At 39.7% G+C, this 13,168-nt stretch overlaps 1 protein-coding gene across 5 annotated transcripts in view; it reads right to left on the bottom strand.

The window, feature by feature from the left end:
• Positions 1 to 1,754: 1,754 nt before the first annotated feature.
• LOC106109598 (acetyl-CoA carboxylase) overlaps positions 1,755 to 13,168 on the bottom strand; it is a 45,206-nt gene continuing 33,792 nt past the window's right edge. For 4 of the 5 annotated variants that reach the window (XM_013291158.1, XM_013291160.1, XM_013291161.1 and 1 more), the window contains 27 exons: positions 12,869 to 13,079; positions 12,604 to 12,699; positions 12,109 to 12,266; positions 11,552 to 11,732; positions 11,228 to 11,343; positions 11,032 to 11,152; positions 10,648 to 10,744; positions 10,430 to 10,554; positions 9,909 to 10,010; positions 9,487 to 9,589; positions 9,143 to 9,243; positions 8,617 to 8,787; positions 7,955 to 8,061; positions 7,769 to 7,881; positions 7,104 to 7,242; positions 6,722 to 6,935; positions 6,055 to 6,241; positions 5,667 to 5,794; positions 5,470 to 5,584; positions 5,071 to 5,248; positions 4,308 to 4,423; positions 4,092 to 4,184; positions 3,912 to 4,006; positions 3,765 to 3,830; positions 3,446 to 3,625; positions 2,918 to 3,058; positions 1,755 to 1,935 (listed from right to left, as the gene is read on the bottom strand). In XM_013291158.1, the coding sequence (XP_013146612.1) occupies positions 1,870 to 1,935; positions 2,918 to 3,058; positions 3,446 to 3,625; positions 3,765 to 3,830; positions 3,912 to 4,006; positions 4,092 to 4,184; positions 4,308 to 4,423; positions 5,071 to 5,248; positions 5,470 to 5,584; positions 5,667 to 5,794; positions 6,055 to 6,241; positions 6,722 to 6,935; positions 7,104 to 7,242; positions 7,769 to 7,881; positions 7,955 to 8,061; positions 8,617 to 8,787; positions 9,143 to 9,243; positions 9,487 to 9,589; positions 9,909 to 10,010; positions 10,430 to 10,554; positions 10,648 to 10,744; positions 11,032 to 11,152; positions 11,228 to 11,343; positions 11,552 to 11,732; positions 12,109 to 12,266; positions 12,604 to 12,699; positions 12,869 to 13,079 (3,520 nt within the window). In that variant the 3' untranslated portion in view covers positions 1,755 to 1,869. The remainder of the gene's footprint in view (positions 1,936 to 2,917; positions 3,059 to 3,445; positions 3,626 to 3,764; positions 3,831 to 3,911; positions 4,007 to 4,091; positions 4,185 to 4,307; positions 4,424 to 5,070; positions 5,249 to 5,469; positions 5,585 to 5,666; positions 5,795 to 6,054; positions 6,242 to 6,721; positions 6,936 to 7,103; positions 7,243 to 7,768; positions 7,882 to 7,954; positions 8,062 to 8,616; positions 8,788 to 9,142; positions 9,244 to 9,486; positions 9,590 to 9,908; positions 10,011 to 10,429; positions 10,555 to 10,647; positions 10,745 to 11,031; positions 11,153 to 11,227; positions 11,344 to 11,551; positions 11,733 to 12,108; positions 12,267 to 12,603; positions 12,700 to 12,868; positions 13,080 to 13,168) is intronic. The other variant, XM_013291159.1, reaches the window with a different exon arrangement.

A 13,168-nucleotide genomic window follows, 5' to 3' on the forward strand; every position in this document is an offset into this window, starting at 1 on the left:
TATGAAATACAGATGGCGCTTTTCTTCGTGTTACCCAATTTTAGGCCGAAGATTGGTCTCTATTTCAGTATGTTACAAAGTACTCTGTGTTAACGTCTTTCACGGGTATTTCCCGTTGTGTTGATTGTATACATACGAAGGACCCAATAGGAAAAAATCCCCATGGGTCGATCGATCGTTGGGCAAGAAATCTTACTAACATAAATGTGAAAGTTTAGATGGATGGATGTTAGAGTTGCTATCCTAAACAGCTGAACGGATCATGTTGAAATTTGGCATAGACGTAGAAGATAGCATAGAAGAACACATGGGCTACTTACTTCTTGTTTTTTTATTTCACGCGGACAGTTTCGCTGGTGAAAGGTAAAATGGCTTAGGTGGCGAAAATGAAAATCAAAATTAAAAATCATTTAATAATTTATTAAATACATTTTATACAAACGAGTCTCACCAGACCGAGAGGTTCATGATCTAAAGAAGTTATACAGAATATACACTGACTACATATTAGAACCTTCTAGAAGAGAGCTTCGTTAGAACACAAACCGAGAATGTTCTAGAACACGATAGGAATGTACCAAGTTTATCAAATATTACAATTATATTGAAAAAATTGAAAATATTCCCAACGTTCAACAACCAGTTATTTATTTAATATTACCAGTATATTACAGAGTATTTTGCCATTTGCAAAAGCAACAAATATATTTTTTATCAATATCCCATTTAGTAGGCAACATTGGCAGTATATTTAAATAATTATTTGTCCAAAAAGAAAATGTGACACAAAACACTTTAACTGCCAAGACCATTGAAAAATAATTGTCTCTATTTATTAATTAGAACAAATAACAAAATGTAATATTTCAGTTTTGACAGATAAATAAAACGTATGAAATTACAGTAGAACCTCGAAAAGTTAAAGTCCAAGGGAAACTCAGAATATTTTAGTTAGCTTCAAGTTATCAAGGGTCTATGTTGTAGAGGTTTTGGGCTCTGATGGGAAGGGGAACATATTTTTTGAAGTTATAGAGGTTTTTAAGTTACTTAGTTTGAGTTATCGAGGTTCTACTGTATAAAGTATACAAAAAAATTAGGAACATAATAAAATTGTCTTGATTTTAACATAAGAACATTCTAGTGGCATTTAACGTGTTAAATTGACAACTAAACTAGATAATATTTTGAAAATATATATAAATACATGACAAGAATTATTATTTTGTAATTTTAAAGTTAGTAACAAATTAATCATTATAGTTCTAAAAGAGGTTTAAACGAACACAACATTGGTGAGAAGTTTATAAAGTCTATACAATTTTTTCTTCCTCAGTACCTTTTTTATTGAACCCAATTATATATTACTATAGTGAGAAATTTCTTGCTAGGCTTTCACAGATATTTAAAACAGCTAAAGCCATATCCCTATAACTTAAATAACTTACTACCCGATGGAACTTTAAGCTCCATAACATTTGTCAACAAAATATTAATGTTATTTTGACTATTTGTAAAATATAATGCTTTTTTTATATAAAAAATGCAAGCTTTTTTATCCAAATTGTATTAAATATATCGGTTTTATCCATTTTTTTTGTTCTTGAGATTTAAAATATACAGAAAACATTTCTAAATATACAAATTCGACTATTTAGCGACTAAGGAATTTATCTGAGATTTTTAAGGTTAAAATCAAATTTCATCATATTAAATTTGCTTTCAAATTACAATGCAATCAAAAATAAACTTTACAACCCAGATTTAAAGTATAATTTTAACCGACATAGTATAAAATGTACACAGCCAAGCGAACATACTCATATAAAAACATGCATATGTTGATTTGTTCCATTTTTAACACTAAATTGTCTATTGTTCCATTTCTAAAGCTGTCAGTTTCCGTACAAACTCCGCGCGTTGTGATGGCGTCAGCTCCTGTTATACAATAAAATAGTGTTACAAAATAATAGAAACGGAAGTAGTAGTGGGGGGGTAGTTTTATAAAAGTCTTTGCAAGGAGTGAGACGCTCTCAGTCGCTTAGTGGCTGTCGCTTAGACAGTTGCACTCAGTCGCCCAGTCGCTAACAAGCTCTCTAGCCGTCAGTACCTCAGGAGCTCAGTAGCTCAGTACATTTCTAGTCGTCGCCACGGAACGTTCAATATATTTTACGTAGTTGCCTTAGTGTATTGCTCATATTACCGCTCGACTGTCATATTTTTTTTAAAAAGTCATTCGTATCGAAATTTATAACAATAGTTTAATAAAAATTTTAAAATACAATAAAACGCATATTGCAAAGGGTATTGAACTTAATACTGTTCAAATAAGGTTTAATTTTACTTTATACGTCTGTATTAGTCTTGCGAAGACGTGTAAAGTAAAAATGAACCTTATTTCAATCGAATATAGCTCAATTTTATTTGCTATTTGATAAAAAAAAATGTTTTAATCTATGTTCCGGATATGTGAACGGACCTTAAAGAGTATTTGCTCTGGTAACCTTTGCTCTTATCAAATGTTTAACAAGTTTTCATATGTTTATTGAAACGGGTAAATAAAGTATGAGTACGTGAAAAAGTATGTACTCTTTAGTGTACGTATACGAACACGTACATACGTATGTTCACAAAAACCGGGGTAGACTAAAGCAGATTTCAAATAGCAAACAAAATTGAGCTTTATTGGATTGAAATAAGGATTACTTTTACTTTGCACGTCTTAGTAAGATGAACGCGTGTTGTTAAGATGAGTGCGTGCGCAAGTATGTATACGTGCAGTGCGTGTTGTACGTATTTGTACATATTTGGGCGTGCTTTGCGTGTTGTGCATGTAAATACACGTTTGTGCGTGTTGGTACGTGTTTGTGCGTATTTGTGTGTATTTGTGTGTGTTTGTGCGTGTTAGTGTAACAGTTACCATGACGAGTGTGTTGCAGGCCTGCAGCACGGCGTCCTGCTTGATGGCGCGCAGGTTGCGCTCCAGCAGCGAGTCCTCTGCACCCGCCTGCGCCTCCAGCCACTTGCACACCGCCTCGTTGTCGTGCTCCCATTGGTGGGACTGCAATCACGACACACATTCAATATATCTCACATTTATAAGCTGCGATGTTATTTTTGTCCCACGTATTGTTTCAAAATGTTCAAATAATTGTAGCTTTTGAGGTGGAAAACTGCCAGTTTCCCCGACTATAGGTCCTTTCTTTATGTTTGAAGATCGCAATCATCTTGATAACACATAACGCGTTTCTATGCTCTGTTCGGTTCTCAGTGATGTAGACGAAGAAATACACTAAATCCATTTGATTGGCCGTTTTAAATATAAAATCTTTTACATCAATCCAACTCAGTGGTTATTTAATAGTCAAATACTAAATGGTGTCAATCAGATTGTAAGTGGAGCGTGATGCGAGATGACATCAGTGATGTGGTGAGGACGCGGGCCGACCTGCGTCTCCCCGCGGTCCTCGGTGAACCAGCGGCGCAGCGTGGCGGCGGCGGCGCCCTGGTCCATGTGCGTGGCGGGCAGCACGGCCGCCTGCACGCGCCGCTCCTGCGCCTTCTGCCGCAGCAGCCGCCGCAGCCGCCAGTGCAGCAGCCGCCGCGACTTGCGCCACGGGATTATGTCCTGGCACGATAAACATTTCAAATACCACAAATAAAATAACTAACAGTTTCGAAATATGGTCCTTCGAGTCGGGAGTTAACACGAGTTTTTGTAGTTACACTTTCATTAAAATGTGATATAAATTAAAAAAAAAACTTACAAATATACAACCCTTTTCCAACATTCTCTCCGCTGTGTCGTGTAACTCTGCGAATTGTACAGCTATCTGAAATGACAATCATTCAAAATATTAATAAAATCAACACAATACAACTTTAAATAGATTTTTTTTATAGTGTACACTAACCTCGTGATATATAGGACTTAATTCCTTTTCTCTTGCTTTTACAGTCTTCTCCGCCGCGAGCAGATCTGTCTCCAACTCGCGGACTTTACTCTCCGCTGAAACATCGATTGACATGAATAATCTCATTTACACATATAATACTACCATAAAAATAAAAATTTATTACGTCACATTACGTACCTTGCTTTCCGGCGTCGGTTCTGATTAGTACATCATCTATAGACCCTCTTCTATCTAGATTCTTCGATATTTCCTTCATTTGCTCCTTCATTTCTACAAAAAAACATAATATCATTATTTAAAAACCATTTCAACAAACATATATCATTAGTAACAGATTCAGTACAACAGAACAAGTGTTTGTTTTTCTTTGAAATGATGTTTTTGCTGGTATACCTGAGATTCTGGCTCCGAGCCGCAGCAACTCAGGGTCGATGCGGTGCATCGTCTTGAGGATGTCTCGCTGCTTGAACTTCACCTCCACTATACCCTCCGCCTCCAGCACACCACCCCTGACACACAAACAAACATTACGACTACAGGAATACCACCAGGAATAAACTAAACATTTTCACACATCGAAATACATATACAAATATTTTATTGATAATAGTAAATTACAGGAAAATAATACAATCTGAGTGAAAACTTTGTAAACATCAAGCAAATCACTTTATAAAAACAAATCCTGGATACTACAGAGTTTTCTATATAATCCAGGACTTGAGTTTATTTTTAACACGAGACAGGTAGCCGCTGTGACGCGACAGGCGTTTGTAGACGGTAGGCCCTATGAAATGCGTCGACTTTTCATCAGATGGGTTACCACCCTACTACAAATGTTATAGTATTTTTAAACAATTAAAATTATAACTAGACACTCAGCTTTCCCGCCAGAATTACGCGCTATTCTACGTCTGAATGACATTGACAGCTGTCAGATAGGTACGGGACAGATGTCGATAATCTAGTGTTCCACCAATCCTCTAGCGCTTTCTTAACAGTACACGCATACATATGAACATACGTACGTGCGTGCGTACATACGTACGTGCGTGCGTACGTTCGTGCGTGCGTGCGTACATACGAACGTGCGTGCGTACGTTCGTTCGTGCGTGCGTGCGTACATACGTGTGTGCTTGCGTGCTTGCGTGCGTACCTTGCGTCAGGGTCTGCGTACATCTCCATATGCTGTGAGTTGACACTGGGGTCTATGACGGCCCAGGCGCCGCCGCGCACCTCAGCTCCCGGCGGGATGTACACTAACACGGGGGCAGTAGCACCGCGGAGTGCGCGGACTATCTCCGCACCGAACTTCAAGATTTGCTCGTACATGTCTGAAAAACGTATTATCTTTTAAATATGAAAGTTTAGATGGATGGACATTTGTTAAAGTTTGTAGCCTAAACGACTAAACCAATCTCGATGAAATTTGACATAGAAGTGAAGGATAGTCTGGAAGAACAAGAAGACTACTTTTATTTTAATTCCACGCCGAATGAGTCGTGGGCGAAATCTAGTTTGTTTTTACTACTGGGAAAATTTTACATATACTAACCTTTCTGTCCACCACTGAACCCACGCCAATTTGCGAAGATGATAATGGGCAGGTTTTCACGGGAGAAATCGTTTATAGCTTGTGACGTTTTATAAGCTGAGTCGGGGAACCACACCTGGAGAAAAGACATATTGTAGAGCGAGACAGAGAGATTGGTGACACAGAGAGAGAGAGAGAGAGAGGAGAAGCGACAATACCTGTCCCGCTTGCTGCATTGTCTTAGACTCAGAGTCGAGGTTGGCAGGGTCCGCGGGCAGAGTGAACTCCACCGTGCGAGTTTCCACCGCGATCACGCCCACTGGGATACCGCCCAGTCTTGCACGACCTGAATATACCATTTTTTATTAAAATATGAACCTTTTATTACAATTATATAGATGCCCATGAGTGGGATTTGACAGTCAATGTTTCCGGCCTCATACAGACTTCAAGAGTAAAGCGATAACGCACTTGTTAAGGTAGCATGCACTATTCTTCGACCAAAAAACCACCTAATATCTTAATATAATATCGTATCGTAAGATCGCGGTCAATCACTAGTTTATTATACAAAAATTGTAATTTTGTATGCATTGATAAACGTACCAGCGATGACAGTCTGAGCCCAGGGTCTCATTATCTCATCGAAGGAGCCAGCATCGAAGAATCCTGGTCTGTGCGCGTCTCCTGTCAGCATGAGGCGAGGGTCGTGCGCGGAGCGCGGCGGCACCCACTCCACGTCGCGGTCCACGGGGTCCGCGCAACGCATTATCGGCACCATGCTCAGCTTGTCCTAACATAAACATTATACATTAACAAAGAAAAAATACTCTATAGATGACAGATGGTCTACGGATATATGTGGTCTATAATTGAGATGGTCTACAATGACAAGTGGTCTAAAGATGACTGATGATTTATGAATGACAGGTGACACAGAAAGTGAAAAGTCAGAGTAAGAACTCTGTCAGTCTTATAACAGATGGTCTATGGATGACGTGGTCTATGAATGACAGATGTTATCATTAGACCGACTGTTACGAGTAGACTAGCTATCATCTATACCTAGATCTTCTAAAGATGACAGATGTTCTGTAAGATGTCTGATGGTCTACTGATAACGATCTCCGTATGTCAAGTGATCTACTGATGACAAGTGGTCTACATATGACAAGTGGTCTACATATGACAAGTGGTCTACATATGACAGATGGTCTACTTATGACAAATGTCCTACATATCTACATGAAAGATGGCGATGTGAGCAATGTACCTTGGGCACGTAGGAGAGCCACCTGAGCGCGGTCCTGACTGCCTCCAGGTCTGTGGGCGCGACCGCGTGCGTGACGCCATTGTTGTGCATTATCTGAACCCCGCCGAGCTGGTTGTTGCTGGCGTACACCGCGCGGCCCAGCACCTTGTTCAGCGCCGCGTATCCAGTCAGGATGATGTATGAAGAATCCACCTGGATGACGCGGTGGCCCAACCTAGTGAGGACAAGAATGTTCAGTACCAGATTAGTGCTGCAAGACTTGGAGGAATAATATTAAGACGTTGCCTTTTTACCACCGTTTAAGGAAAAGGTGGTTTAGATTTTTATGCGAGACTGTTATTAGCAATTCTGTGGTACCCTTTAGCAATATAATATATCTTACCTGACGACGTATGATCCGATGCCGATAGCCCTGCAGGTAACGATGGAGATGGTGACGATATCCTCGTAAGCCTGGGCGGTCTCTCCCGCGATCAGCCCCGCGTCCCGCAGACACTCCACACCAAGACCATCCTCTTTACCTGATAAATAACCAGCATAAAGACATTGTTGACAAAATGTGGGCAAGGGGGCCAGCTGCCTCGAATCTGCCTCTAGTAAATCATACTAATATTATGAATGCGAAACTTTGGATAGATAGATGATTGTTAGAGTTTGTAGCCTAAACTACTGAAAGTATTTGGATGAAATTTGGTCTAGTTGTAGAGGATAGTCTGGAAGAACACATAGGCTACTCATTTTTATTTTTTTTTAATTCCACGCGGACTGAGTCGCAAGCAAAAACTAGTTTCATATAAAATAGACAGGATATACTTCGAGGAATATACTAAGGAAATCTTATAAATATTTTGAAATTAATCTTGTTTCTTTACCAATTTTCAAAGTTTATAAAGATTTGTTACGCGCGTATCGTTTAACCACGCACCCATCGAGTACGTACAACATACGAAATCGCAGGCAAAAGCTAGTATATACAGTCTTCATATATATTAACTTCGATATTATTCAATTAACAATTATTACTTTTAATATAATAAAGGTACATACCAATAATGTCAGTAATCTTGTAGCGAGCCTCGCCTTCGTCATCAATAAGCTGGGTTTTCACTGACCCTAGCGGACCTAACCGCGAATACGCCTCCGGGGTCAAGTATAAATACCTAAAAAAATACATATTTTATTTTTCACGTACGTTTTATATTATAAAATAGTTAAATAATGAAATATACAGACTTGAAACCTCTCTCAGGTCTCTCAGCGTCTAGCCAGGCGACGTTGAACTCCGACTTAACCTCCTCCGCCACACCGATACGAGCTCCCGAGTTCACGCTCACGTAAATCTAAAAAAAATAATAAAAAAGAAATACTTTAAACAGTGAAAATATATTGGACTATCTGTTCCCATGCAGATTAATTCGCCTACCATAAAAACTCAAAGGATGTAGATATTTGCTGAGAATTTAACTAAGAATGAAATCTTTCTTCTTGGCTACTATGGGTCTGTAGTTTGTGTCCCATTCTCGCCTAGCATTTTTTCCGATATACTAACCCCCTTAGTTTGAAAGCGTAAAAACATATATCGTAAAGCGTGTAAAGCTTTTAATAAATAAATATGCTGCTATTGCTGATACCCTACAAAGCAAAGTATATAGCACTATACATAGATAGATTTAAATAACTATTTATAAATAAATTAACACAGCTTGTATACAAAGGCGGATCCAGGGGGGGGTCATGACCCCCCTGAGCTGGTTGGTTAAGCTGGTTGGCTCTTGACTTGACCACGACTATGTGACCCCCCTCCCCCTAGCGCCAAAACTGGACCCGCCCTTGTCTAACTTACTTATGTGCGTATACGCGTAATTGCGTACGTATACGTTAGTTAGCGTACTGACCCTAGGTATATTATGTTGTCGTGCATAATGCGATGCGCGGTAGAAGAGCCAGTCCTCCTGAGGTCCAAATGACCCCATGTAGTGTGTCAGGTCGTTGGCTATAAGGACCACATCACGACCACAAGGGCACTCCGGCGTCAGCAGGGTTAGACGCCATGCAACCATACCCACCTGAAAAGAAAATCATAAATGGTATTGTATGGATGGAGGTTACTACGTATTAAAATTGCTTAATTAATACCAAATGTCTGGAGGAACTCATAATCTGGTTAGTTAGTTCACATTTCTATTACTATTTTTATAAATGCGACAGTTTAGATGGATGGATGTTTGTTAGAGGTTGTAACCTAAACTTCTTAAAGGATCTCGATTAAATTTGGCATAGATGTAGAACATAGTCTGGAAGAGCACATAGGCTACTTACTTATGTTTTTTTTTTAATTCCACGAGGACGGAGTCGCGGGCGAAAGCTGGTAATACACACAATGTAGTAATATAGTATATTTATAAATAAATTGTTGCTCACAGTATTCTGCCCGGGCAGTCGTGTGACTTCAACGACGTGTCTATCTCCATCAGGCTCCAGCACCAGCTCCACTGACGTCATCACATTATCCGGCACCGGACCTGCAGCACAACCTTCAGTTACATCTCACTACAATCATAGGATTCCTAACTCCGTATGTCGAAGAAGTTTCTATAGTTTTAGGTTAAATGCCATTTGGGAAAAAGAAGAAATAAAATTTTAAATTGAGAAATGTCAAACTTTTATCATTGTCTTTTTTTCTGTAAATATTACGCAATACATGTTTCTTTACTCGATTAAAAGTGATTTCTTTATTTAAAACCTAAACACCGTATGATGCTAACCATCGACACTGCCCTCCTCTATGCACTCCCGCCAGCGCTTCTCTATGGTCTGCCGGAACATGTCCGGGATGTCGTACACGTAGGTTGTGCCTTGAGATGTCGCCTGCAGATTAAATATTAAACACTATAGAAACATACGCGTCACTAAATCTGGCCGTGATTCCCTAAACCCCCCTGGCCTCTATTAGTCAAAATTGGCAAATTTGTAGTAGTTTTAACCAAGGGTAGGGATAGATTATGCCCATTTGGTGTACTTCAAGCCTCTAAGACGAGTTGTAAGAGTATTACTTTGAAAACCCTTCATTTTTTTTAATTTGGTACTAATTCCTTAATTTTCTTAGTTGTTTAAAACCGTAAAACTTTTGGAATGTCAGTGTTAACCAAAAGCAAAGTAATTTTAGGTATTAGCGTATAGTACGTACCAGGAACCTCTTCTGCTGCAGGTAGTCCTTGGTGACATATGGTGTGGAGATCGGCAGTCCGTGCATCGGCCCTTGACGGGCACCATACGAGTGGAACATTATCTGGCAAAAAAAAACAATTTTTTAAATTCATTTCCATACTTATTTTTTATTTCTTTACCTTTAAATGAAAGTAGCTGTTCCCGTGCGACTTCATTCAGATAAAATTATGAAAATTTTATTTTGTTCTTTGCATGTGTCAAATTATCAATTGCAAATGTCAAAATGACAAAATATGGCAACCTTGCTTCCTTGATGTTGGCAGCAACTTATGGTCTCTTTCCCACATTAGGCTTTTATCCAAAATATTTACCTCCTAAGTTTAATGGCGTGAAATATATAGCCTAAAGCGTGACGTAAGTGTAGGGCTTTTTATTTAAAAAAGAATAATTCAAAAAAAATCTGTAATTGCTGTCATCTTAGGCAACAAAGAAGTGTGTGTTTACGCTTTATTATAATAGTATTGATGATAAGTTACTCACCACACCAGTCCTAGGATCTGAGATTTCTTCATACGTGTAAATATCTAGAGAGTAACCGGATCCATTTGAGAGACAAAGACGGACGTTTTTAGTCGGCGCTCCGGGACCTGCAAGGAAATTTGTACCTTAAAGCCAAAGGCGATAAAGTTCAAAATTGTTTATCAATAAAATCAACATTTAAGTAAAATAACAAGGTTTTTAAGGTCCAAATAACTTACCCATCCTTAATGTGAAGCGTATCTCAGCTTGCAACACCCTGAGTTTCCACAGTCGAGGGCCGTACCGCATCACCATGCCCAGTACTGACTCTTCAATCTACGGGAAATATAACGAAAACAAGGCTTCAATTGTCGCTAGTAAACTTTACACGACAACTGTATTGGAGGGAAGGTTTTTCGAAAATCGCCAAAACAGCGAAGCGACTGTTCCACAAAAACATCTGCATTTACAGATGCGTTGTCTACTTTTATTAAACAGAGGAACACACAGAAAGGAAAGATATTTCCTCTACCTATTCGTCCCATCTCCTGTCAAATCCATACCCCCGCGTACGACAAAGTTGAGAAAGAGAAGAAAACCAAAAGTAGGCCTTTGATCTCTACCTTGGCAGGGTCCATGATGACTGTGGGTCCAAAGTTGAGGAAGATATGGTTACAGTCAGTGCGCTTCGCCAGCTGGTGGGAGAACGCCACCTCCAGCTCATCCATGGCTTCAAGCAGTACCCTGCAATTATATAAAACTGTAAATATAACAGATAGGTATTTATACCGAGTTCAAAAATGTTAGAAATCTACATACCTTTCGCCTTCATTCTGTAGATATTCAAAGCTGGCCTCCTTGGTGATTAGGTCCTGGTGCCTGATGATGGATCGGATGAAGAATCTGTAGTCGGTCACTTCCTGGCCTTTTTTCACCTGTGAATTAAAAATAATATTTCATATTGATGGGGATACTTCTTTTATCTCCTTTCAGCTTTGTTCTATCGATCTATTATGATGAAAAGAGGAAGTAGACTTTTGGTCTTCTAGACGAAATACTCGAAGTCTGTCTTCTGTGTGGTCGTGGTATTTACCGTACCACCTAATACTGACGACTACCAGTTTTAGATGCTTCTTGCAGTACCTTCGCCTTGCCGAGGTAGAGGTGCATCTTCTGGTTGCTGGTGGGCAGCGCCTCCAGGTCGTAGCTGCGCATGCGGTACAGCTCCAGCTGGAAGGCGGAGGCGGGCTCCAGGTGCCGGTAGATCGTGTCCTCGGTGAAGTCGTTCCGCGCACGGTACGTGAAGAACTTCGGGAACTGACGTCTATACAAAAACATTACAAAAATCAAATCTAGCAAGTAAAACGTCTTCTACTAAGTAATGATGATTTTTCTTATTAAATTAGTAACTAGAGTTAGTTTATTTGAACGATTTAAAAAAGTTTTTGGTTTAGTTTTAACATAATGTACCAGCTTTCGACCGCGACTGCGTCCGCGTGGAATTTAAAAAACAATAGTGAGTAGCCTATGTGTTCTTCTAGACTATCCTCTACGTCTATGCCAAATTTCATTGAGATGTTTTGAGTCGTTTAGGCTACAACCTCTAACATAACATCCATCTAAAGTTTCGCATTTGTGTGTTCGTACGTACTCGTTATGCGTACTGTACGTTCGTGTACGTCCACGTGCAGTATACTAACTTGATGAGCAGCATGAAGGTGATCCGTCGTATCCTCTTGGAGTGCAGGTCGTGTCTGTGCGCGCGGCAGAAGCTGCCGAAGCGACGCGACGCGGCCACGTCGTCGATCTCACCGTTATCTCGGACACCGATCATTAAAATATGGATAGGCTCTAACGGCTGTGGAAATACAACAGAGTTATTCTATAAACATAACTACTGACCACAGACATTCAAATAATGTAGAGACGAGGCATAGTGAACATTTTCTTATCGGTACTTTCTTTGAAAGGTCAGTTGTCAAATTTAGTGCCACCTCGTGTATTGACATGTAATAAATCCTTTTACAAATTTGTAATAAACTTCCTCATTTCAAAATTATTTATTGACGCTTATTAGCTATGAATACAATACAATTAATTATATTAACATATAGATTAGGAACGCTATGTTTTAAGTGAAGCTTTGCCTCCTCTATATGTTTGAATCTCTGCTACTGAGATAAAACAATACTGACCACATCAGTCGCATCTACAATCTGCTTGTAGTCCATTCCCACATTAATGCTGGTACTCTCGCGACTTTCGCTGCCATCTTGCAGCGCTTGTAAATCCTGTAAATATATTACAACTTTTAAAACTGCAATTAACACATTTAGGCCCTGTCCAAACTGGCTGATAGAGGCTCAGATAGCTTAAAAATGACACCACTGTCAATTAAAGGAACAAAATCCGATATTTCCATCACATATCTTAAACGTTGGATAGATATACAGTATCTACCTCTTTTCTAACAGTAGCGGAGCTGGCGAAATCATGCACCAGGTCCAGCAGTTCATCCGCGTACTGTGCGAACTGCTCGAAGGAGAGGAATGCCGCGAGGGCTCCTGTGCGGTGGTGACACTTGCGCATGGCGGCCGCGCTCAGCTCCGCCGGCACACCCTCCGCGTCCTGGGCTGATGATAGCTCGATCTCTGATTGGCTGATAGGGATCCTGGCAACAGGAAACAAGATTAGCTGGTTGGCTAATGACTTTCGAATCCAGACTCGCAAGTACAATCACGGAAATTCGCGGTGTTCCAA

This window comes from Papilio polytes, unplaced genomic scaffold, assembly GCF_000836215.1.
Source record: "Papilio polytes unplaced genomic scaffold, Ppol_1.0 DF821122.1, whole genome shotgun sequence".
In the NCBI taxonomy this organism is placed as follows: domain Eukaryota; kingdom Metazoa; phylum Arthropoda; class Insecta; order Lepidoptera; family Papilionidae; genus Papilio; species Papilio polytes.